At 47.8% G+C, this 26086-nt stretch overlaps 1 protein-coding gene across 1 annotated transcript in view; it reads left to right on the top strand.

Annotated features, from left to right (window-relative positions):
• The first annotated feature begins 16349 nt into the window (after positions 1 to 16349).
• OTUB1 (OTU deubiquitinase, ubiquitin aldehyde binding 1) overlaps positions 16350 to 26086 on the top strand; it is an 81834-nt gene continuing 72097 nt past the window's right edge. Inside the window, exon 1 of the mRNA XM_086936695.1 lies at positions 16350 to 16470. Within this exon, the coding sequence (XP_086792821.1) occupies positions 16431 to 16470 (40 nt within the window). The 5' untranslated portion in view covers positions 16350 to 16430. The remainder of the gene's footprint in view (positions 16471 to 26086) is intronic.

Here is a 26086-nt window from a genome sequence, read left to right on the forward strand (position 1 = left end):
CACTGGGGGGGGGATACCAGTGTGTAGGGCCGCCAGATTGTGGACCAGATTGTGAGGAAGAGAGCACTAGGGCTGCAGACCGGTGTGTAGGCACGCAGGATTGCGGAGGTGCCGAGTGAGCACTGACTGTGGTCAGTGTGTAATGGTAAATAATCAGAACTGCCCCAGGGTAGATTAGTCTGGACCCATGTGGTCGCGAGACTACGAGGTATGAGTGTGGTGTAGGGCATGGACGTCCTTAGTAATTAGTGAGTATTCCTAGTAATCCCTATAGATTTAGTGGTGTTTCTAATGATATGAGCTTGTATATTGCGAGTTCCCCATCCTCAGGTAGGTACCCAGGTGCCTGAATAGATGGGTCCTGAGGAGGGAGGTGGTTACGTTTTGGCCAGGTTGGTGGTGCTCTGGTGAGCTGGTTCTATCTGGTCTGAGAATCTGGTCATAACACTTGGTCTTGGGGAGCTTCAGCTGAGCTAACTGTATGTCGATCACAAACCCCAGAAATTCTATGGTCTGTGAAGGACAAAGGACTGATTTGGTTCTGTTGATGACAAATCCCATGTCCTATAAAAGAGACATCGTCATCTGCAAAAGTAGAGGGACTAACTCCAGGGAGTACGCCATGATCAGAATGCCATTAAGTAAATGATGATGAGTACCTTTCTCTCTGAGTTTTCTATCACCGGCTTCATCACCTTTGTGAAGCACCATGGTGCAGGAGACAGCCCGAAAGGAAGGACCAAATATTCCAGCCATCTGTCCCTCCACCGGAATTATAGGAATCGCCTGTATGGGAGAAAGATCAGAACGGATAGATAGGCATCTTTGAGGTCCAGACTGACGATCCAATCCCCTTCCTGCAACAAGTCTTCCAGAAGATGGAACGCATCTTGAAATGCCTGTATGTGATGTACTAGTTGAACTCCTGCAGATTCTGATCCAATCAGCATCGCCCCCCCTCACTTTTGTACTAAAAAGATGTTGCTGCAGAAACCCGCAGGATGAAGGTCACAATAAGCCACTGCTCGCTTCTACAGCAAGTCTTCTATTTCAGAGTCTGTAAAAGTGGACTCTTATAGGGAAAAATGTAACTGTGGAAGGGGCCCCTGATGAAACTCCAGGCGGAAGCAAGTCAAGTCAAGTCAAACAATTTATATAGCGCACTACATACCCAGAGGGTTTCAAGGCGCTAAGGAGGGGGAGGAGGATTATTTTTCAAATATCCACGTTTTAAGCTGCTTTCTGAACGTTAGGTGATTCTGGGTGAGGCGAAGGTAAGCGGGGAGTGAGTTCCATGTTTTGGCAGCTAGGTATGAGAAGGATCTGCCTCCCATGGTGGTCTTGTTGATGCGAGGTACAGTGGCGAAGGCTTGGCTGGAAGAGCGAAGTTGGCAGGAGGGGGTGTAGAAGGACAGTCAAGAGTTGAGGCAATCTGGTCCGATGTCGTAGAGTGATTTGTGTGCGTGGGTAAGCAGTCGGAAAGTAATCCTCTTATTGACGGGTAGCCAGTGGAGGTCTTTAAGGTGACCAGAGATGTGTTCGTTGCGTGGGATGTCTAATATGATTCTGGCTGAGGCGTTTTGGATTCGTTGTAGTTTCTTCTGGAGTTTAGCGGTGGTGCCTGCGTAGAGGGTGTTTCCGTAGTCCAGTCGGCTCGTGACTAGAGCGTGGGTGACTGTTTTCCTTGTTTCGGTGGGGATCCAGCGAAATGTTTTTCTGAGCATGCGAAGAATGTTAAAGCAGGAAGAGGATACGGCGCTGACTTGTCTGTTCATTGAGAGTGAAGAATCCAGGATGACGCCAAGGTTCCGTGCGTGGTTTGTCGGGATGGGTGCATTTCCGAGGGCTTCCGGCCACCAGGAGTCGTCCCATGCAGAGGGGGATTTACCTAAGATGAGGACTTCTGTTTTGTCTGAGTTCAGTTTCAGACGGCTTTGTTTCATCCATTCGGCGACTTCTTTCATTCCTTCGTGTAGGTCAGTTTTGGCGGTGCTGGGGTCATTGGTGAGAGAAAGGATCAGTTGAGTGTCATCCGCGTAAGAGATGATGTTGAGGTTGTGTTGGCGGGCGATGGCCGCAAGGGGGCTCATGTATACGTTGAAGAGGGTGGGACTGAGTGAGGATCCTTGTGGTACGCCGCAGATGATTTCAGAGGCTTCGGACTTGAATGGTGGGAGGCGGACTCTCTGGGTTCTTCCGGTGAGGAACGAGGTGATCCATTCCAGTGCCTTTCCTTGGATTCCGATGTTTCTGAGGCGTTGTAAAAGGGTGCTGTGGCAGACTGTGTCGAAGGCTGCAGAGAGGTCGAGGAGGATGAGGGCGACTGTGTCTCCATTGTCCAGTAGAGTTCGAATGTCGTCTGTTGCTGCGATGAGGGCGGTCTCAGTGCTGTGTTTGGCTCGGAAGCCAGATTGTGAGGGGTCGAGTGATTTGTTGGCTTCGAGGAAGGCGGCGAGCTGGTTGTTGACAGCTTTCTCGATGACTTTGGCCGGGAATGGAAGAAGCGAGATGGGGCGGTAGTTTTTGAGTTCGGTGGGGTCTGCTGTTGGTTTTTTCAGAAGGGCGGTGAGTTCAGCGTGTTTCCAGTCTTCTGGGAAGGTAGCGGAGTTGAAGGAGCAGTTGATGACGTCTCGGAGGTGCGGAGCTATGACGGAGTCTGCTTTGTTGAAGATGTGGTGAGGGCATGGGTCTCTGGGGGATCCAGAGTGGATGGAATTCATCAGGCGGATGGTGTCCTCAGTGGAGATTGGGTTCCAGGCGTTAAGGGAGTTAACGGGGGGAAGATGGTCAGCTGATGGTAGGGTGGGTTGGCTTTCGGGTTGGATGTCGAAGCTGTTGTGGATGTCAGCAATCTTGTTATGGAAAAACGAAGCTAGGGAGTCGCAGAGGGTTTGAGAGGGGGTGATGTCGTTGGAGTTGGCCGAGGGGTTGGAAAATTCCTTGACGATGTTGAAAAGTTCCTTGCTGTTGTGGGCGTTGTTGTCCAGTCGATCCTTGAATGCTGTTTTCTTGGCTTTTCGGATCAGTTGGTGGTGAGTACGGATGGCGCTTTTGAAGGCGTCCTTGTTGCTGGTGGATGGGTCTTTTTTCCAGGCCTTTTCAAGGGAGCGGCACAGTTTCTTGGACTTCTTGAGATCATCGTTGAACCATGAGGCCTTCTTTTTTTTTTTTTAAATTTTTGAAAACCTTTATTGCGCTTGGTGCAGAAATACAAATACGGGCCTACAACCATCTGGCCGGCCACAGAACATTTGAGCGCAGTTGTCAACTATACGGTCCCCCCAATGGCATTAGGCAATAGAGCAACAATTAAGAACATGTACACTGAAAATTATGTCGCCAGGGGGAAGGAGAAATAAAGGTTAATTTTTAAGTTTTGCCGAATTAAACAAAAGTCAATAGAGGATAGGTACAAAGGAGATCCGAGCCCGTACTGTAGTACCCACATGAGTAGGCAGCAAGTATGACAGCAACAATTGCGTGCAGTGTCCCAACAGAATAGCAATACAATAATAAGCAAGCAAACGACAGGAACTAAGTTTGTGCCACTCCCAGCGCCACCCACTCCCCCACAACCTCTATCACAGACTCAGAAAGAAACCAGTACAAGAAAGCGCAGAGAAATGAAAAAAAGGCCCATAGAAACTAAATTATGAAATAAAATCTACCCCCCCACCCTACACCAATGCGGAGGCTACGGCCTACCCCCCCCGACAATGTGCCTGTCGCCCCATAAAGAACCCGAAATGTAGTAAAAGTAAAGGAAGAAAAGAAGAATAAAAACTCTGAAATATAGAGAGAGAGATCAGACCATTCTAATCTGCAACTCCCCAAATACCAAGGAATCGGGAGGAGGAGCCAATCCAAACAGTCCCAGCCCCTTAACCAAAAACACCCTCCCCACTCAGTTTGCAACTGCTTAAATCAGACATGATTACAACAACAGTTAGGGGAAAGGCAATGTATCGTGTGCTACTGAATCAGATCTAAATCAATCCCAGTCCCGGTTCCACCCGCCAAGCAACCGACTGCGTAAGGAGCATTTAGCCCTGACCCGACCTAGTACAGACCCCAAAACGAGGCACACAAAGAAAGCCCACCCCCACCCCGACCAAGGACCAAAATGGCCGCATAATGAAGGTGAATACAGTAGTCCCACAAAATGGCCAGCGAACGTCACCAGTTAATTCTCCGTCCTGAGCAATCAAGTTCCCAAGTCCATCCGGGTTATGCGCGGTCTCCAGAGCGCAGGCCAAAGGCAACAATAGGAGATCCGCCGAAGGGGCCAGCTGTTGTGAGTCCCAGGCTGGAAGCAATAACATAGTTGCAGGCGGTAGAGTGTGAAGCTCCGGAGACAAAGGAAACAAAGTTTCACGGGCACATTCACTGGTCGGCCGGTGGCAGGCTTCCACTGAAACAGGGAAAGTCACGGAGTCTCCTCCAATACAAAGCAACACTGCACCCCTCATAGGCTCCAATGTAGATAGTCCCATGGGCAGCTGGCCATCCAGTGTCCGGCCCCTCCGCAGATCAGCCGCCATTGTGTCGAGACTGGTACTCAGCGCTCGAAAGCCCACCCTCAATTCCGACCTAAGTTCGGTCAGGGCGGCCAGGATATTTTTGCAAGAAATCGGCGGTTGGGGCTTCCCGTAGTCCCGTTCCCAGAGAGGAATATGCAAACTGGTCCCCGGTCCCCTTCGGGCACCATCATCGGCAGACAGGGACGGGCGCTCACCCCCCTTCTCCAAGGCAGCCGACTCCATTCCAGTGGCCGGGGCACAACGCTACCTAAATGCGGGCGCAGCGCGATGCAGCTGCGATACAGGGCTCCACACGCGTACAGACAAGGAAGGTCAGGCCGTCAACACAGGGGGCTACGGAGTTACCGGCCGCACACCAGGCCGATGAGGCAGGCAGCAAACCACATCTCAACATGGCCGTGCATTCCTTTTCCCTCTCCACCGGCCGCAGACAAAGGCGCTCTGCCGAAATATCTCCTGAGGGGTTGCAGCTCGTAGGGTGCTGGTCGCGGCGTTCCTCAGCAGGCTGCACCACGGGTCTGAGGCGGGAGGAGAGTATCACTCCACAGTATAGGCGATCTCCAGACAGGTCAGCCGCCTCTCGGCCGTATAGACTCGGGGACGGGCGGTGGCAGTGTCTCGGGGCCAGGGCTCGAAGTCGTCACTCGGTTTACTCCGGCTGCCGGGCGAGTTGGGAGACCCGGGAAAGTCGAGGCGAATCAGCACAGCGTGGCGCGCATTTCACTACCGGCATTTCAGGATTAGGTGCAGGATAATTAGCGCGGAAGAAAGGCAGCTGTAGGAGCCGGGAACCTACACGTCTTCACCCGTCGCCATCTTGGCTCCTCCTCCCCATGAGGCCTTCTTGATGCCAAGTTTGTGTTGACGTTTTTTCAGTGGTGCTAAGGTGTCGGCGGTGTTGGATAACCAGAGGGTGAGGTTGGAGGCGGCTTCGTTGGCGTTAGAAGAGAGGGCTGGGGAGGTTTGAAGGAGCGATGTGGAGATCTGCTCCGTGGTGATTTTGTTCCAGTTTCTTTGAAGAGTTGGTTGGAGGTGGATGATGGGTTTCGGCTTGTTGTAGGTGAAGTGAACGCAGCTGTGGTCAGTCCAGAGGAGATCCGTAGTGTGGCTGAAGGAGACATGGTTGCTGGAGGTGAAGATGGGGTCGAGTGTGTGGCCTGCGATGTGGGTGGGGGAAGTGACCAGTTGTTTGAGTCCGAGGTTGGCTAGGTTGTCCAAGAGGGTGGCGGTGTTGCGGTCGTTGATCTTTTCAAGGTGGAAGTTGAGGTCTCCCAGGAGGATGTAGTCTTTGGAGGGGAGTGCGTGTGGGGTGATGAAGTCCGTGATGTCTTCAATGAATTTTGCGCGGGGTCCTGGTGGTCTGTAGAGGAGGGTGCCTCTGAGTGTGGTTTTGGGGTCGATGTGGATCTGGAAGTGAAGGTGTTCGGAGTTGGCGAGGTTGGCGTCCGAGCTGGTTGAGATGCGGATTGATTTCTTATGGACGATAGCGATTCCACCTCCTGTATGGTCGGTGCGGTCCTTGCGTGTGATCTTATAGTCATCAGGGATAGCGATGGCGATGTCGGGGGCGGAGGAAGCGTTCATCCATGTTTCTGTTAGGAAGGCGACGTCAGGAGAGATGGTGTCTAGTAGATTCCATAGGTCAATGGCGTGCCTGTGGACTGAGCGGGTGTTGAGAAGGATGCATTGTAGGTGGTTGGGGTCGAGAATCTGTGTTGTGGTCGTAGCGGAGATGTTGTAGGTGCTGCTAAATTTGCAGGAGTAGCAGGAGAAAGGTCCATGGGTGTGTCCAGGAGCGGCTTGGACGCAGTTGGGGGCGCGACCGGGGTCAAGGGCTAGGAGGGTGGCGGCATCGTAGGTAATGCGGGAGGGCTGGGCAGCGCGAGGGGCAGGGGGTCTGGCGCTGGGCGCGGTCCAGGCGCGGACGGGCGTAGACGGGCTTACCTTTGGCGCACCTTGGGCGCGGATTGGGCGCGGTCGCTGCGCGTGGACGCTGCGCGTTTGGGCTGCTGTCATATATGGATGGTGGGAAGGGGGAGGGGCGAGGGCGGCTCGGCTGGGGGGCGGGGCGGGCTCGGGTCAACAACAACAACAGCTCCAAAATGGAGGGGGGAGTCGAGCAGGGCGCTGGGGGGTATCGCGCTATGGCTTTGGCACGAAAACGATGGTGCAAGCAGGCGAGGATCACACAATGCAGGCACAGTGAAGCAATGCAGCTCAGTACAGTGAAACCGGCAGGCAAGCGGCGAGGTTGGGCAATTAATTACGTTAAATGGCAGTGCGAGTAGGCTAGCGAGCAAACAACAAGTAAATGAATGGCAGTGCAAGCAAATATGCCAGCGACGTTTAAAACAGTTAATTACAAGGCACAATCAGCGTGGGTCAAATAATTAAATAAAGCCAGAAGCAGCGTGGGTCAAGTAATGAAATAAAAAGGCACAATCAGCGTGGGTCAGATAATTAAATTAAATAAAGCCAGAAACAGCGTGGGTCAAATGATTAAATAAAAAGGCACAGTCTGCGTGGGTTCAACAATTAAATTAAATAAAGCCAGAAGCAGCGTGGGTTAACGATACCGCTACACGGTGGAGAGGCAGGGGAGCGACCACTCGGGGCAGAAGCACAGAGGGATCACAGCGCGTCTGGTACAGGAAGCACTGTTAATAGATAGTGGGAGGGCGGCTCGGCTGGGGGGCGGGGCGGGCTCGGGTCAACAACAACAACAGCTCCAAAATGGAGGGGGGAGTCGAGCAGGGCGCTGGGGGGTATCGCGCTATGGCTTTGGCACGAAAACGATGGTGCAAGCAGGCGAGGATCACACAATGCAGGCACAGTGAAGCAATGCAGCTCAGTACAGTGAAACCGGCAGGCAAGCGGCGAGGTTGGGCAATTAATTACGTTAAATGGCAGTGCGAGTAGGCTAGCGAGCAAACAACAAGTAAATGAATGGCAGTGCAAGCAAATATGCCAGCGACGTTTAAAACAGTTAATTACAAGGCACAATCAGCGTGGGTCAAATAATTAAATAAAGCCAGAAGCAGCGTGGGTCAAGTAATGAAAGAAAAAGGCACAATCAGCGTGGGTCAGATAATTAAATTAAATAAAGCCAGAAACAGCGTGGGTCAAATGATTAAATAAAAAGGCACAGTCTGCGTGGGTCCAACAATTAAATTAAATAAAGCCAGAAGCAGCGTGGGTTAACGATACCGCTACACGGTGGAGAGGCAGGGGAGCGACCACTCAGGGCAGAAGGTATGGTTTGTATGACCTATGCATCCTGGATCAAAGACTCCAATTGCAAATAAAGAATTATACTCGACCACCCCAAGTGAAGGCATCAATGAGCTGTGGAATGATTAGACTGTAACCCCGTTTTAGGACCGCCTCTGTTAATGCGGCATCTGGAGAAATGCTGTCTGGCTGAGAAGAAGGTACCCCCTGTCGTGGAGCCCTGCCAGTCATCCGTAATCCCACCTGGGAGGGCCTCTGCCCTGACAGGATATCAGGGTCAATAGGGGAGCCAGCCTCCTTGGCCATTAAGGCCATTTCCAGAATTTTTGCGAGTGGCCCCGTAAGTTTCAGCATCTTATCCTGGCACCCGCACCAGGCACAGTTGATGCCCTTCTTGGGATCCTTTATAACATAATGGGGTAACCCAATTAATGTCCGCGGACCTGGGTATCAAGGAGTACAGAAAACAGTTGGTCCTGGACTTATTTATAAGGCAACAAAGTCTAGGAGTATTCGCGATTTGAGTACAAATGTATGCGTGCCTATAGTGAGCAAAAAATATCAAATGTAGACAAAATCCTTATAATGTCCACCAGGCATAAAAAACATGTTGGCACTTATTGACTTTCTGAGAACATTTCTGATTTTATTCACAGATACGTTTCCGAACGGGTAGATACACTACCATACTCAGTAATAGTCAGGAGGTTGCTCCAAAGAGAGTGGTGTGCAAAAATGTTGTGCTCATGTGTGAGATAGATAAAGTGAAAAAAGAAGGAATCAAAGTGAGGGTAATTCAAAATACAGAATTATTACAATCATTCCAAAAGATAACTGGTTATACATAACAACAAAATCAGTTAGGCATGGCCTGTCCACCATTAGTCATTTTTTATTAGCATGTTTGATAATTTCCAGAAAACAGAGCGTCTATCTGATCTCACAGCTCCCTCGGCAACAGGAGAGCCGGCAGGGGGTAAAGGAATAAAGACTCCAGATTTGGCATAGATCACGGGTGGACGGGGCTGATCGTCGTGGACTTGCAACACATGCAACATAAAAACAATTATTGCTAAAGTGCATTTTGAACAATATACAATTACTGTACAAGACAAATATCATAGACAGTATATCAAAATAGCCCCCGGGATCAGCAGTGAAAAAGTATTGAGAAAGCTGCGGTGGAGAAGAAAATTTTCATGGTATTAACAGAAACAGTTATAGAGTGTTGATACTTTGGTGGAACATTGTACACTCTTGAACAGTACGATTTATAACATAATACGCAATACCTAATAATTCATGGGAACAGATCACGGTTGGGAGCGGGGTCGATTGTTGTAGACTTACAGTACATGGAACATGGAAAAACAAACATCATTAGGCTGCATTCGACAATATAAAAATAATGTACAAGACAGATAATGTAGATGATACATCAAATTAGACCCCGGGCTCGGGAGAGAAAATGCAGTAAAAAATCCACGGGGAGAAGAAAATATTTACATGGTATTGACAAAAACAGTTACAAAGCGTGGATACATTGGTTGGAACATTTTACACTCTTAAACAATATGGTTATATCGGACAATACCCAAGATATCATGGGTGCTGAGCCTTTCTAAGTTGTCCACACTGGTGTATGTCACATCTATACACTAGTAGATGCAGCAGTCACAAGGGCGTTTTCATGATCCCTGTTAGGTGGTATATGTGACGTCTAAGCATACGATTTAAAGAACTGATGCAAAGTAGGCCACCCTCTAGCCCAGAGGTTTTCAAACTTTTTGATGCCGAGACCCCATTGAAAAACATTTTTAGGCGTAAGGACCCCCTTCCGACAAAAGTTTCTAGAAACTGGTAGTCCACATCATCAACTTTTGACAACCATAAATGCGCCTGTTAGACCTCATCACATCGATACATCATTCATCCACCCACACTTTCACACATCCATCCATCCTTCATCCATCCACCCTTTCATCCATACATCCATCCTTCATCCACCCTTTCATCCTTCCATCCATACATCCATCCTTTACCCATCCACCCATCATTCACCCACCCACCTTTTCACACATCCATCCATCATTCATCCATGCAACCTTTTATCCATCCATACATCCATCCTTCATCCATCCACCCTTTCATCCTTCCATCCATAAATCCATCCTTCATCCATCCACCCTTTCATCCATCCGTCCACCCATCATTCATCCCCCCACCTGTTCACATATCCATCCATACTTCATTCATCCATGCAACCTTTTATCCATCCATACATCCATCCTTCATCCATCCATCCTTCCATCCTTCATCCATCCATCCTTCATCCTTTCATCCATACATCTATCCTTCATCCATCCACCCTTTCATCCATCCATTCACCCATCATTCATCCACCCATCTTTTCACACATCCATCCATCCATCATTCATCCATGCAATCTTTTATCCATCCATACATCCTTCATCCATCTACCCTTTCATCTTTCAATCTATCCATCCTTCATCTATCCACCCTTTCATCCATCCACCCTTTCATCCATCCATCCACCCTTTCATCCAGCCACTCATCATTCATCCACCCACCTTTTCACACATCAATCCATCCTTCATCCTTACATCCATCCATCCATCCTTCATCAATCCACCTTTCATCCATCCAACCACCCATCATTAATCCACCCCCTTTTCTGTGCCTCTCTCATGGGGGGGGGGGGGGGTGGGGGTGGGTCAGTATCTCTCTGCGTCTTCTTCCTTCTTCTTTCCGGCATCTCTGTGCCTCCCTGCTGGGGGCGGGGGTGGAGGGGGCAGATAAGCTGTAACAACACCTCACCATTAAGGGATGTATGACATTACAACGCAGGCTATTACAACGCCTGCCTTTACAACGCGGTTTTTACATCGCATACCTTTACAACGCATAGCGCTTAGAGGTGCTGGATAGAGAAAAGTTTAATTTTCTATTCCAACTCCAGTCCCCGTGGACACTAGGGAAGGTGTTGGATAGAAAATTAAACTCATTCCCTATCCTAGAGCGCCCCCAGCGCAATGCGTTGTAATGGTTTGCGTTGTAATGACCGCGTTATAATGGTAGTGCGTTGTAAAAGTTTTGTTGTAAAGATTGTTCACCCCATGAAGAACAGACTCTCAGGTACATTTCTCCCGCACAGGCGCCAGGTATGAGCGCAACGTCCATTGAACTCAAAAGGCTACACTACAGCCTCCTCCCCCAGCCACCCCCTTCCCTCAGCTCGTGTATGTGGTGAAACAGCTTCAGGGACACACACACAGCCACACCCGAGTACTTCGCAGATCTTTAAAAGACCTTTTACTTGTTAATGAGGCTTTGATGTTTTTCACCCCTCTGTGTGAATTAGGTCTCCGCCGTGAGCACCCTCAATCAGCCCACCGCCAGGAACTGCATGCTCTGACAGAATCTGCGACCCCCTTCCAAGGCCTCCACGACCCCCCTGGGGGTCGCGCCCCACAGATTGAAGACCTCTGCTCTAGCCATTATTCAAATGAGCTACCTGTCTGGCAGTTTTCTCATATTCATTGAGGTCCCTCAGGACAGTATCAAAAATATGAATCCATTTACACTTGCTGACACTGATGGTATTGGTGAAATCACCTCCCCTCGGGTTGACCTTCACTTTATCAATGACCCACCACTTAAGACTCTCCGCCGGGTGTCCGAATGTGATGAAATGTTCTACTAGGGGTGCACCCTGGACCTTGCAACGTATTCTAGTGCAGTGCTGCAGTATGCAGGTTATTACTTTCTGTATAGTTTGACCAATATACAAAAAATTGCACAGGCAAGTTATTGCATACATTACACTGGTGTATAGATGTGACACACCATTGTGTGGACAACTTAGAAAGGCTCTGCACCCATGCTATCTTGGGTATAGCGCGATATAACCGTACTGTCTAAGTGTGTAAAATGTTCCAACCAATGTATCCACTCTTTGTAACTGTTTCTGTTAATAGCATGTAAATATGTTCTTCTCCCCCGTGGCTTTTTTACTGCATTTTCACTGCAGAGAATTTAATGTATTATCTACAGTATCCGTATTGTACATTATTTTTATATTGTCGAATGAACCTTAATTCTGTTTGTTTTTTCATGTTCCATGTACTGTAAGTCTACAACGATCGACCCCGCTCTCAACCGTGATCTGTTACCATGAATTTTTGGGTATTGCATAATAAGTTCTAAATCGTACTGTTCAAGAGTGTACAATGTTCCACCAATGTATCAACACTCTGTAACTGTTTTTGTTAATACCATTGAAATTTTCTTCTCCCCGTGGCTTTCTCACTACTTTTTCACTGTTGAGCCTGGGGTCTTATTTTGATATACTGTCTATAATATTTGTCTTGTACAGTAATTGTATATTGTTCAAAATGCACTTATGCAATAATTGTTTTTATGTTGCATGTACTGTAAGTCCACAATGATCTGCCCCGTTTACCCCCCCCCCCCCGGTGATCTTTGCCGGGTTTGGAGTCTTTCTTCCTTTACCCACTACCGGCTCTCCCGTTGCTGAGGGAGCCATGAGATCAGGCAGACGCTCGGGACACGCCGCACTGACGGCGACGTGCATGCGCTGCTTCCCGGGTATTTATTACAGACACATATCGCTTGGGTCATTCTTGTACTGGCAAGCGAGGTGCTGATTTCTCCTGGTTCGGCTCTATTTACGAGGTAAATACTCTGAGGGGTACACAATTGTACAGGGTGTCTCCCCTTATACACTGGGATTCATATTAACTTGGGGCTGCGTTCTATGTTGCAGATGGCGATTTATAAACCAGTGATGTAGACTCGTCCCCGCTATTTGGATTTACGATGATGAGGCTTTGACCAGCCCCCTTTTTGGAATAATTGGAATATTGGGTATGACACCGCAACAGAAGGGCTGGTAAGCTACCTTTGGTCTTTTTTTTTACATTGATTTTCCATATCCTTGATTAATATATCTGATATGTTATGTGCACATCCCCCCCTTTTCTACAGACATCCCACCCCCGGGAGCTGTGATTGAAACTACTTACCTACGAGTACCTTCGAATAGGTTAGTTGTACAGGCACATTCAGGCCTTTTTATCTACATTTATATGGTGGTATTGAAACCTTTTAATGATTATTCCCATAGGTTGTCTCCCTTCTCCCCTGTCCTGAGGAAGACCCGCCAGCTGAGAATATAGTTACCCTCTATGCTTTTAAGTCGGGTCGAAACGTCGACACATGTCCCACAGAGGGTCTTTACCACGTGCCAACCCTATCCTGCCCAAACTACAGATGATATTTCTCTGTTTTCTGGAAATCATCAAAAATGCTTATAAAAAATGACTAATGGTGGACAGGGCATGCTTAACTGGTTTTGTTGTTACGTATAACCAGTTATCTTTTGGAATGATTGTAATAATTCTGCATTTTGAATTACCCTCACGTTGATTCCTTCTTTTTTCACTTTATCTATCTCACGCATGAGCACAACTTTTTTGCATGCCCCTCCCTTTGGGGCAACCTCCTAACTATTACTGTGTATGGTAGTGTATCTACCAGTTCAGAAATTTATCTGTGAATAAAAACAGAAATGTTCTGAGTAAGTTAATAGGTGCCAACGTGTTTTTATGCCTGGTGCACATTTAAGGAATTTGTCTATATTTGATATTTTTTGCTGACTATATGCATGCATAAATTTGGACTCAAATTAAGAATGCTCCTAGACTTTGTTGCCTTATAAATAATTCCAGGGCCAGGAACAACTGTTTTCTGTACTTCTTGGGATCCTTGGCAAACTTTTTCAGAAATATCAACATGTTAGGGCTGATCTCTGGAGTTTCCGCAACCTAGCTAGGAAGGTCTGGTCTCGGACATTCCACCCTAAAACGGTTGCAAATTTCTTTGTTGAACCCTTTTCGTACTTATTGTGTCAGTATTCTGATACCACTGGAGAGGGGGCCCAATCAGATAAAACTTATTTATCACTTTGTTAAGTTCATTATTATTGCTGAGAAGAAACTCAAAGACGAAGAACAAGTAAATAACTATTTATCGTGATCCAAAATAATTAAAGAAACTTATTTTAAGAATTGTTTAAATCAAAATGTATGCCAGTTGAAGGGTCTATTAGTATATTTTTCTATAGTTATGCACATTGCACTTTACTATAGCTTGCAAATGGAAAACAGCAAAAAATGTATTTATACTAGTATTTCCTACTGCTAACACTTGTCACTTTAGTTAAATGCTGCTATAACAGTGATTGCTGCTAATATATTGTACTCTAGCTGATACCTGTAATTTAATCAGTGTGTAAACATTTAAATATTAATATGGAATTGACTGTATTAATGCAATTTTAGATGATCATTTTAAGATGATAATAACTTTGTGCATAGTATATGTTTGTTTATGTAGGTTGCTTTTATCTATTCTTGTTTGTAATGATTTTAATTAATCAACAAATAAATGCTTACTTCACTTTACTTCAATCAGATATTTGTGGGTGGACTATGTCCTCTAGGTTAAAGTTGAAGACTCTGGAGGGAATCGGGAAGGAGCTGGAGGTCTAGCATAGGTTGACTTTTTGGCTTTCTTACATCTTGGGTGGTATCGTAGTCTGAATGGGTAGAGTCTGTATGCATAGAATCTATTGGTATCATCCTTACACTTGGACTGCGACGCTTTGGAGGTAGTAGGGGGTGAACAATATTCATGATCTCCAAGAGACCCTTAGAAAAGGTTGGAAAAGGCATCAACATGAGGCCACTCAGATGAATTGGCTTTGGAATGCGAGGCGGATCAGCATTACCTTCCGGAAATTTTGGTGCACCCTACTGGTCTTACCCATGCCGTTTGGCAAATCTGTCTGGTTGGGGTGTAATGGGCGTAAAGACAGCTGCCAAAGCCTGATTGACTGTAAGAGGTTTAGCAGTCTCAATTGCCCTGTTGACAGACTGCTGCACTGAAGCCTCCAGTGTGTGAACTAAATTGCCCTCCAAATGGTGCACTTGGTCCTCATCATAGTAGGATTCATACTCCTCATCCACAAAAGGCACCCACTCAGTCATATTGGAAATATATGTAGTCTATGGCCAAGCCTATCCAAAAGGATAATTGGAGGAGGGAGCCAACTCCAGGTGCAGATGAAATAATAGTATGATCAAGCTCCCCAGCCACTGCTGTAATCAAAATTATTACATCCCACCTGTATGGAGATTGGGTGCATCAGGGAGAACCTAGATGGAATAAATACAAGGAGCGTGCACTTCGCTTGAAATAAGGGCACATGCTCTGTTGTTGCAGCCCGAGGCAGCGACCAGACCTCGCTTTGAAGGCTATTAAAGTCAGTGCTGTACTGAGTGTTAAAAGGAACGCATCATCGAGAAGGAGGTGAGAGAGGACTGCGCGTAACCCCAACATAGCCGATAGGTAGCCCAATTGGGCTACACGCTTCCTATGCTCACTTACTCAGGCCCGATTAGCAATGGCGCTGAGCGATATAAGCGGCCAGGCAGAGCCTAGTTATGTACAGTACAGACTTTGCTGGACTGTGAAGAAAATGCGAAAAGCACACGCACAATCAGCTGATGAACGCACAAACTCTTTCCTGGTCACCAGAGCAGTTACCCCCGTGGGGACTCAAGGAATGCAATAAGCAAAGGTATGCAAAGAAATTACACTGCTACATTACTACAAAAAAACAAAAAGCATGACTACAAACATATGGAAAGAAATAAAGAGGCACTTATCTTTACTGCTGAGCAGCAAAGAAAGAACCTCTCAAGATGGTGATATCTGTACTTATAAGGGCTACTGGGCCATGATGGTGGTTAAGAGCAAAGTATAATGAGATATGTAGTGTATGTTGTACATAAAACGTGTTTTCATTGGCTGCTGTGTGGTTGCAATCAAGGAAGAAAATCATAATCAGAGCCTCCGGTCCTGAAATAGAATTTATATTCTGAAAGAGCCAAAGAACCACGCAAATAGTAGAAGCGCTCTATTCTAACACACCAAATAAACATCTGCTACACACTACATACGTTCTCAGTATACCTAGTACTAAATCTACAATCCGTAAAATGCTCAAACCAACATTAGGTAATATTACAATAGGGCAATTAACCATACATTTGTAAATACCATAACCTTTGCTACAGGTGCTAGCTTATATGCAAAGTCAACCAGAAAGACGTGGCAGAGGGTATGTCAATACACAGCAACTGCAGAGATTCCGCATTTGCAAACCCGTTGACTAAACTTCTGTAATATTTAGGGTTTATAATAAACCGTTCATTTATGAAAGACTGAAAAGAGATGATTAAGACAGATAAGCAGTTTGTAACCACAAATTTAGTCCGTTGTTTAGGAAAACGAAGGATTCATTTAAACTCAGTTATAAGCACATAAGTTCTGGGTTCACGCTATATAAAATCGCATGAAATAAATAAAAATAATAAATTACGTTTGCCTCCCTAGACCAAGGCTAGACACTTCCTGTTAGATAGCCTATTCCGGACCACCACTGCGTCATTATTTTACATCGCGTCCCGGAAGCTCCGGTTTTCGGAGCAAGCTGTGTCACTTCCGGCTTTTTCCGACCCGGATGCTTTTCGAGCTGGAGCGTTTGTGAAGATGGAGCCGGAGGGACCGCGGGCGGGTCAAGAAGAGGAAGGTAACATTCGGGGCTTCAGAGTGTTGGGAGAGGGGGGCTTGGGTCTAGGGGGTCACATGGGACACCTGGGAGATGGTAACGTTCCGTTGGGGGCTTGCAGGAAGCAGCAAGATACCGGGATATTGGATCGTGGTGGTGTCGGTGGAGGTGCACTGGTGAGTGGGCAGCAAAGTTGATGCCCTTCAAACATTGTATTTAGTGATGTGGTAGTGAGCCTGGTTAGAAGAGAGGTGAATTAATTTCTGGGGTGATCGCGAATCCATTTAAATTAATCACGAGCTGAACTCGAAGAATGTAACTACGTGCCTGAGGCGGTAGCGCATAATAGTGAGAAAGACAAAGTATTTTGGGATGCAACACTAAAATGTAGAGGTGGCTTCAGGTGCAGTTTAGGGTGTAAAGTCCAGTTGGTGATAAAAATAGGATAGGCTTTGTGTATGATTTTCGCGAAGGGCCATGGAAGAAGTCGGAGCTTGATTTTTTTTTTTTTTGTTCTGTTTTTTTGCATTTTACAATAGCTGCCATTAAATGATATAACATATGCATGATAAACAAATATGCAATGAGGTGACTCAAGTATATTACCATGTAACATAAGAATAGGCGAGGTCCATGTTCCATTGTATAACACATAAGCATACTAAGCATATTGACAACATGCGAGTTCAAAAGATCAATGGATATAAACCTGTAAACTAGTCTAACCTCAGGCACCTACTTTCCGACCCCACCCTGACGAGCAGTAGATGCACCAAATTGAATGTTAAACCAACTACTGGTAGTGCTACCCATTCCAATTCAGGGGACTTTTCCTGATTTTTAATCCGTAACTGTATCCCATGATGTGAGGTACCCAACCACACTCTCCTACAGAGAGTCAGCATCTTGTGCTGTTAGACGTCCACTGTGCAGTCAGGGTGCACGGCTACTTATAAAGCCATCAGAAGTGAGTTCCAGCTATCCGATATAAGAAACCTTCGGAGGTTCTGAGTATCCTCCCTGCGAAAAGAAGTACCCTCTGCCTTGGACCAATTGAGGGCAGAATAGCACCTGGCATGCAAGGGGGCGAATCATTAGAGTTCCATTTTCTTCTTAGTAATCGTTTAGCCACCACCAGAACCAGATCTAAAAATCGATTCAGGACTCTGCTTTCTTTTTTACCTCTGGTGAACAATCCCAGTATACATACCTCCCATGTGTTTGGTAGTTGTCTATCTGTACAGTCAGATAATTTGTCATCCCTCTCCCAATACTGCTGTAATTTAGGACACAACCATAACATATGTAAGAAGCCAGGGTTTCGCCAAGAGCATCGAGGGCACTTCATTACTTGTCTATGAAAATAGCGGGTGAGTTTCTCTGGGGTGATGTAGGCCCTGTGTATCGTGTAATATTAGATTAATCTAAACCTAACATTACGGGGTACATATGTGGGACTTGCCAGTATTTTATTCCATTCAGCGTCTGTGCATTGGAGACACAGATCAGATTCCCATTTGGTGCGCAGTGGGGGTAGGTCTCGTGCCGTGTGCAGGCTAAATGCATCTGGAAGCCCCTTTCCCATAGCATGTGTGTATTGAAGTACCAAGTTTGTCTGCATCTGTTGTTGTCTCCTCATCTTTGGTGTAGGAGACTAATCCACTAAGCGTGTATCAGGAAGTCTCCCGGAGGCAGTCCTTCCTCTTGTGTAAGTTCAGTGTATGACATGAGTGTGCCATTATGATATGTCACCCATTGTGTGCATGCCTGGCCCATGCCAATCCGTGAGGTCAGTCAGTGAAGTTATCCCGTCCCCCCTGTGTGTCACAAGCAGTGGAATCACTGGAGCATAAGGCTTAACTTTCCTGGTAAGGAAAAATGATCTCCTAAAGTGGCGGTATGCCAACAGCAGAGGAAGAGTGCCAACCTTCCTGCCACACAGATGAAAAATTGAGAGAAGGGCGATAACTGTGTACAGAGCTTTTTCTCCACCCGTGTCTGACAGGTGACGACCCGCCGTCCAGCCGGCCACCCACTGTGGCTGACATGATATAACAATATTGCTCTAAGTTAGGTACCGACAGCTCCCCGTGTCTGCTGGTAAAGATAGTTTCGGAAGTGTCACCCAGCATCTCGATGTGTTACATATTCGATCACAGAGCATTTTCTCTATAGGTCAGAAAAAGGATGGTGGGAGATTAGTAAAATAGTACAGGAGACGGGGAGTACTATCATCTTAATAAGTGATATCCTCCCCACTACCAGAAGAGCAAGTGTTTTCCAGAACGTCATCAGTGAGGACAGAGAGGTGAGCGCCCGTGCAAGGTTGCCATCAAGGAGGTCAACATGATTTTTCCCAGTTAACCTGCAGTCCTGAAAGACAGACGAATAGAGCAAGAGTGTCAGGGATTGTGTCGGGACCCTCCCTTACATCTTTGATATATAATAACAAGTCACCAGCGTATAAAGAAATTGCATGCACCTCACCTCCCACCTGAACACCCCATTGGGCTGCTGATACACGCGTCACCATTGCCAAAGGCTCAATGGCCAAGGCAAAGAGAAGAGGGGCGAAGGGGCAACCTTGCCTAGTGCCTCTTCCCACTGATATGGGTTGTGATATAATGCTTCCAGTCTTAACCCTCACCACTGGGTTATTGAACAGTAATCTTACCAATGCAATGAAATGGGTCCCATCCCATTCAGGACAAGAGGTGAGAGCTTGATATGTTTGTGAGTAGGGTTGTGCAGTACTTTGTTGCAGCCATATTCTAAAATAAGGTTGTAATAGAATATTGATTAATCAAGTAAAATAGCATGCCTGATTGATTGCAATTGTAGTGAAGTCTGGCTGAAGCATGCCATGCTGAAAGAAAAAGCGCAGCAGCCATAATGAGTGTCCATGCTGGAAATGGGAGGGATGAATTCTGCATTGAAATTCAAGCAGCTATGTTGCCAAAGCTGAACACAGGCAAAATGTAATGCTAGCAGTAAACAAATAAAAAAAAAGTCCCCAAACAACAGATAAGCAAAAAAGCGTAATGATACAATACTTGGTCCCTGCTCTCGGGGAGTAAACAAAAGATCAAAAGGAGGGACAAAGAGGAAGGATTGACCACTACCAAGCAAGGATTTTTAAAGGATACTGAAACAACAAACGAAAAGCAGGGGAGTGGTTTTAAGCCCACGAGGCAAGTATATACTAAAGTATATACAAGAGGTCTTGAATGCTGTACCTAAAAATGAGCGGCTCTTGATATCAAGATGTAATAAAATAGTCTTAAGCTCTGAAACACTAATGGTAAATATCTGCATCTACCTTGCACACTGCCAAGTAAGCACAGTGGCTTCGCGGATGTTTGTGGCTTAGAGTGCCTGGATTGTGGATTTACCGTGATCTTCGACCTAGACTCACTAATAAGGAGTATACTGTATTGCATATACATTAATAGCATCGCCTTCACTTTCCTGATTAGCAAGCGTACCTTGGGACATTGAAGTGGACGCCCTCACTTCTGAGGGCGTTCCCTGTGTGCACCAGACAAGGGAGTAGTCTCGTCCCCCAGGATTTTTGAAGCCTTTGGGTTTATTTGTCAAGTACCCGTGTCCTGATGAAGCCAAAAGACAACTGGCGTAAACGCGACTGCATCGACACCATTGTGATAAGGAGTCCCCATATATTTACACTTTGTGTTTGATTTCTAGCGTATATATATATATATATATATATATATACGATATTAAGAGAATAGACAGGAAGAGGGGGAGGGATTGCTATAATACATAACCATGAACTGGTTTGCACCCTAGAGGAGGTAGATATTGCAGATAGCGAGACTGGGTTTTTCTCTATCGCAACTTCCCATGACTACAGCCTCAAGGGATATTTGACTTACCGTCGCCCTGGGCCTGGAGCCAGGTTTGGGTTTCAACTGATGGAGAATCTCACACAATCTGCGTTAGAACACGAGAGACTCCTTCTAGGAGACTTAAATTTTCATTTTGATGATCCTTTGAATGCTGAAGCTCAGGAGATTAGACAGGAATTGGCAGGTATACAGCTGTTGTTAAAATCGGAAATGCCCACTCATTGCCAAGGCCATCTCCTGGACCTTATTTGTGCTAACTCGGATGCGCTAACTGTAGCGCCTCCAACCCCTGTGATTTGGTCAGATCACTTCTTAGTCTCTTTTAGGGCCACGGTTCCTGATAATGGATTACAGAAAGGGACTAGCACCCCAATTAAACGCAGGAAATGGGCGAAGTTTTCCTCAGAGGCATTTAACAAAATAATCATACGGGGAGGCTCCCCCGAGGGTGTGGGAATTGAATCTGCCTGCGAGGCATTAGATTTGCGAATCCAAAAGGTGCTAGACCACACAGCGCCATGGACTCAGAATTCTCCGGCGAGGAAATCAAAGTCCGCCCCTTGGTTTAATAATGATCTACGAGGAAAAAAAGCAGAGTGTAAACGCCTAGAGAGGAAATGGAGAAGATGTTTTTCTGCGACAGAGAGAGCGGATTACAAGAAGGGTCTGAAGGAATATCACGCCCTTATCCGGAAAACTCGAAAAACTATTATTGTACTGGAATCAATGATGCGGACAACTCCATGAAGGAAATGTTTCTATTTTATAGGGAACTGTCAGATCTTGCCCCACTAGCGGACCCTATTAACGGATCAGTCAAATCTTGTAATCAGGTAGCAGAGTTCCTTGCCAGTAAGGTAGACAAAATCTACTCTGCTTTTCCCGGAGGCAGCTAGGGTAGGTGATGGGAGGGTGGAAACCCCCACGACTATTCAGGATAAGAATTGCCTCTCGGCATTTATGGTACCCTCGCGGAAATAATATGCCACATCGCAGGATGTATTAAATCAGGCTCACCGAGGGACCCGGCACCCCCAAAAAGACTGCATGGCAGCATAAACATTCTGGAGCCCTATATTAGACACCTATTTGTACTCTCTCTCGAATCAGGACAGGTACCTACACCATGGAAGAAAGCAGTAGTCCTTCCCTTGAGAAAGAAGCCCAACATTAGTATGGATAAACTAGAAAATCTACGGCCCATCTCCCTTCTCCCTTACTTTGCCAAGATTGCGGAGAAAGCAGTTAATAAACAACTCTCTACACTTGTTGAGACCAGAGGACTGCTCCACCCCTCTCAGTCAGGATTCCGCGCTTTACACTTGACGGAGTCTGCCCTGCTTTCTTCTACTGAAGCCTTAAGAAGATACGCGGACGAAGGTCAGAGGACTGCTCCACCCCTCTGTCAGGATTCCGCGCTTTACACTCGACGGAGTCTGCCCTGCTTTCTTCTACTGAAGCCTTAAGAAGATGCGTGGACGAAGGTCAGACATCGGCGCTGATTCTTCTTGATCTCAGTGCCGCATTTGACACTGTAGCTCATCACACACTGCTACAGCGTCTGAAAAAGGGAGGAGTGAGAGGCAAAGCATGGGAGTGGCTGGAGTCATTTTTAACAGGCCGCAGCTTCCAGGTTGCACAGGGACATTTTAGGTCCAAAGAAATACAACTTAAACAGGGAGTGCCACAGGGCTCCAGTCTCAGCCCCACTTTATTTAATCTGTATGTGGCTCCAGTAGGTGAAATCACGGACAGATTTGGGGTTGAGATAGTGTCGTACGCAGACGACACACAACTGATTGTGACCCTGACGCAATCAGAGGAGCTATGTGCTACCAGCTTTTCGCTCTGTATGAAGGAGCTCGCCAAATGGATGGCTGACAACTGCCTCCAATTAAATGAAAACAAGACGGAGGTGCTGAATGTGGGCAAGTCACCATCAGTGTGGACCTCGGCCTGGTGGCCGTAGGAGTTGGGCGCATTACCCACACCCAGTAATCCAGTGAAGAACTTAGGAATCTGGCTAGATAATAATATATATTTTGATCACCAGACTAAACAGGTGGCAGGCACTTGCTTTGGCATGATACGGGTCCTAAGGAAAACACTGGACCTTTTGCCTGTGCCGGTAAGACAGACCCTAGTTCATGCTCTGATAACATCCATACTGGACTATGGAAATGTCTTATATCTAGGTGCCAGTATAAAATGCTTCCAGAGACTACAATTCATACAAAATGCAGCGTCCCGCCTGATCTTACAGCTACCCAGGACAGTCTCAGCAACAAGCATTTACAATGCAATAGGTCCCGCAGCATTAAAGTTTGAGTTATTGGCATTGTGTATGACAATGCCAATAGCTATAACATTTGCAAGTGTGACACCTATAGCATTTGTAATGCAATATGAGTTGTATTTACATGACTTAGATGTATTGATATTACAAATAACAATGGCTTTTCATTTTTTTAATACTTAAATAAAAGTTATTGTAATTGAGTTGGTGGAAGGGTGAAGTGGGTCGTGTCCCCGAGTGATGTGGTGGTGTCCCGAGTGATGTGGTGGTGTCCCGAGTGATGTGGTGGTGTCCCGAGTGATGTGGTGGTGTCCCGAGTGATGTGGTGGTGTCCCGAGTGATGTGGTGGTGTCCCCGAGTGATGTGTTGGTGCCCCTGAGTGATGTGGTGGTGCCCCTGAGTGATGTGGTGGTGTCCCCAGAGTGATGTGGTGGTGTCCCCAGAGTGATGTGGTGGTGTCCCCAGAGTGATGTGGTGGTGTCCCCAGAGTGATGTGGTGGTGTCCCCAGAGTGATGTGGTGGTGTCCCCAGAGTGATGTGGTGGTGTCCCCAGAGTGATGTGGTGGTGTCCCCAGAGTGATGTGGTGGTGTCCCCAGAGTGATGTGGTGGTGTCCCCAGAGTGATGTGGCGGTGTCCCCAGAGTGATGTGGCGGTGCCCCTGAGTGATGTGGCGGTGCCCCTGAGTGATGTGGCGGTGCCCCTGAGTGATGTGGCGGTGCCCCTGAGTGATGTGGCGGTGCCCCTGAGTGATGTGGCGCGTGGCAGTGGTGGTGTCTGTGTGTGCATGGCGGTGTCTGGGTGTGCATGGCGGTGTCTGGGTGTGCATGGCGGTGTCTGGGTGTGCATGGCGGTGTCTGGGTGTGCATGGCGGTGTCTGGGTGTGCATGGCAGTGGTGGTGTCTGGGTGTGCATGGCAGTGGTGGTGTCTGGGTGTGCATGGCAGTGGTGGTGTCTGGGTGTGCATGGCAGTGGTGGTGTCTGGGTGTGCATGGCAGTGGTGGTGTCTGGGTGTGCATGGCAGTGGTGGTGTCTGGGTGTGCATGGCAGTGGTGGTGTCTGGGTGTGCATGGCAGTGGTGGTGTCTGGGTGTGCATGGCAGTGGTGGTGTCTGGGTGTGCATGGCAGTGGTGGTGTCTGGGTGTGCATGGCAGTGGTGGTGTCTGGGTGTGCATGGCAGTGGTGGTGTCTGGGTGTGCATGGCAGTGGTGGTGTCTGGGTGTGCATGGCAGTGGTGGTGTCTGGGTGTGCATGGCAGTGGTGGTGTCTGGGTGTGCATGGCAGTGGTGGTGTCTGGGTGTGCATGGCAGTGGTGGTGTCTGGGTGTGCATGGCAGTGGTGGTGTCTGGGTGTGCATGGCAGTGGTGGTGTCTGGGTGTGCATGGCAGTGGTGGTGTCTGGGTGTGCATGGCAGTGGTGGTGTCTGGGTGTGCATGGCAGTGGTGGTGTCTGGGTGTGCATGGCAGTGGTGGTGTCTGGGTGTGCATGGCAGTGGTGGTGTCTGGGTGTGCATGGCAGTGGTGGTGTCTGGGTGTGCATGGCAGTGGTGGTGTCTGGGTGTGCATGGCAGTGGTGGTGTCTGGGTGTGCATGGCAGTGGTGGTGTCTGGGTGTGCATGGCAGTGGTGGTGTCTGGGTGTGCATGGCAGTGGTGGTGTCTGGGTGTGCATGGCAGTGGTGGTGTCTGGGTGTGCATGGCAGTGGTGGTGTCTGGGTGTGCATGGCAGTGGTGGTGTCTGGGTGTGCATGGCAGTGGTGGTGTCTGGGTGTGCATGGCAGTGGTGGTGTCTGGGTGTGCATGGCAGTGGTGGTGTCTGGGTGTGCATGGCAGTGGTGGTGTCTGGGTGTGCATGGCAGTGGTGGTGTCTGGGTGTGCATGGCAGTGGTGGTGTCTGGGTGTGCATGGCAGTGGTGGTGTCTGGGTGTGCATGGCAGTGGTGGTGTCCGGGTGTGCCTGGCAGTGGTGGTGTCCAAATGGACTTCAAGGTGCACTTTTCCGAACTGAGGTTTTTTTAATCGAAGACTGTGATTGTTGAGACTGTGTGGTTCTGAATGAGACGCCGACGCCGGTGTTTTGTTGGAGATAAGGAAGTTCCAATAGCTGACAAAATGGCCAGACCAACCCCTACTACAGGAGGCTGCTATTAAAATGCCCCCGGAATCCCGCCGCGGCCGCCCCGGAAGTCAGGCACGGTCGCCTGTGACGGGGGCGGGGCCAAGTCCAGACCGGAAGAGGAGGCAGGCGGAGTCAATGCGTCTCGCGGCCCGGGGCTCCTGTGAGCGGTGTAGAGCCCCGGGGCCGCGCCAGCAGGAGGTTGGGCGCCGCGTGCTGAGAGCAGAGTCCCCGACATTGGCCAGGTAAGTTCCAAAAGGCTGGGGGGGCTTGGTGCACTTGTGTGTGTGTGTATGCTCGTGTGTGTATGTATGTATGTGTGCGACGGTGACGGCGGGGGAGGGGGGGGCCTCGGTGCACTTGTGTGTGTGTGCGCGCGTGTGTGTATGTATGAGGGGGGGTGTCTCTGTATGTATGTATGTGCGTGCGTGCGTGCATGGGTGCTTGTGTGTGTGTCTGTGTATGAGCATGCATGTGTAGTGCTTGAGCTTCCCAGGAGACAGCGCCTGGCCACAGCGCGCGTTCGCGTGCGCGTGGCAGTTTCAAATCGCCTCCAAGGTGATGCGCGCGGCCGGTACTGTCTCCTGGGAAGCACAGTCGGCAACAAAAGATCTCTGGCGAGACACAGCGCTGACGCGCTGTGTTTTCGCTACGAGACCTAAAAAAATCACTGAGGACCCTACACTGGCTCCCGATTAGGGAGCGGGTAACTTTTAAAGCCCTTTGTGTAGGGCGCAGCATCCTACATGGAAAAGGTCCTAGGTACCTGCAAAGCCTCCTTAAGCGGTATGAACCCACTCGCCAGTTAAGATCTTGTGGTACTGGGCAGGTCCAGGTCCCAAAGTTAAAAAAAGTGGGAATGGGTGGACGATCTTTTAGAGTACTGACGCCGTGCAGTGGAACAAGTTGCCAAAGAGGCTGCGACTGGAAACATCTGAGCTCATCTTCCGGAAAGAGCTCAAAACTATCTTGTTCCCCAAAGTATAATGCACGAACGAAGTCATCCCCCCACTCAAGCCTGGACATAAGTAAAACTGACGCAAAGCAACCAGCGCGGGGCCTCACTTGCTAGTGTAAACAAGCGCTTTACAAGATGTGTGTGTGTGTGTGTGTGTGTGTGTGTGTGTGTGTGTATATATATATATATATATATGTGTATATATATAATGTAAAGAGAATTTACAACTCAGACGCTGCGAGGATTTACTTTGTAGATATATATCACTTTTAGTTAGGAGTGGATATATTGTAAAATCTAATCTTATTACTTTTTTTTGGGTAGGGTACACTGTTGTATATGTCATGTATATATTTTATTTGTGTGATGTGTGTATATATATATATTGTAATGGTGTATAATTC

The sequence above is a fragment of the Lissotriton vulgaris genome, chromosome 9 (genome assembly GCF_964263255.1).
Source record: "Lissotriton vulgaris chromosome 9, aLisVul1.2, whole genome shotgun sequence".
Lineage (NCBI taxonomy): Eukaryota > Metazoa > Chordata > Amphibia > Caudata > Salamandridae > Lissotriton > Lissotriton vulgaris.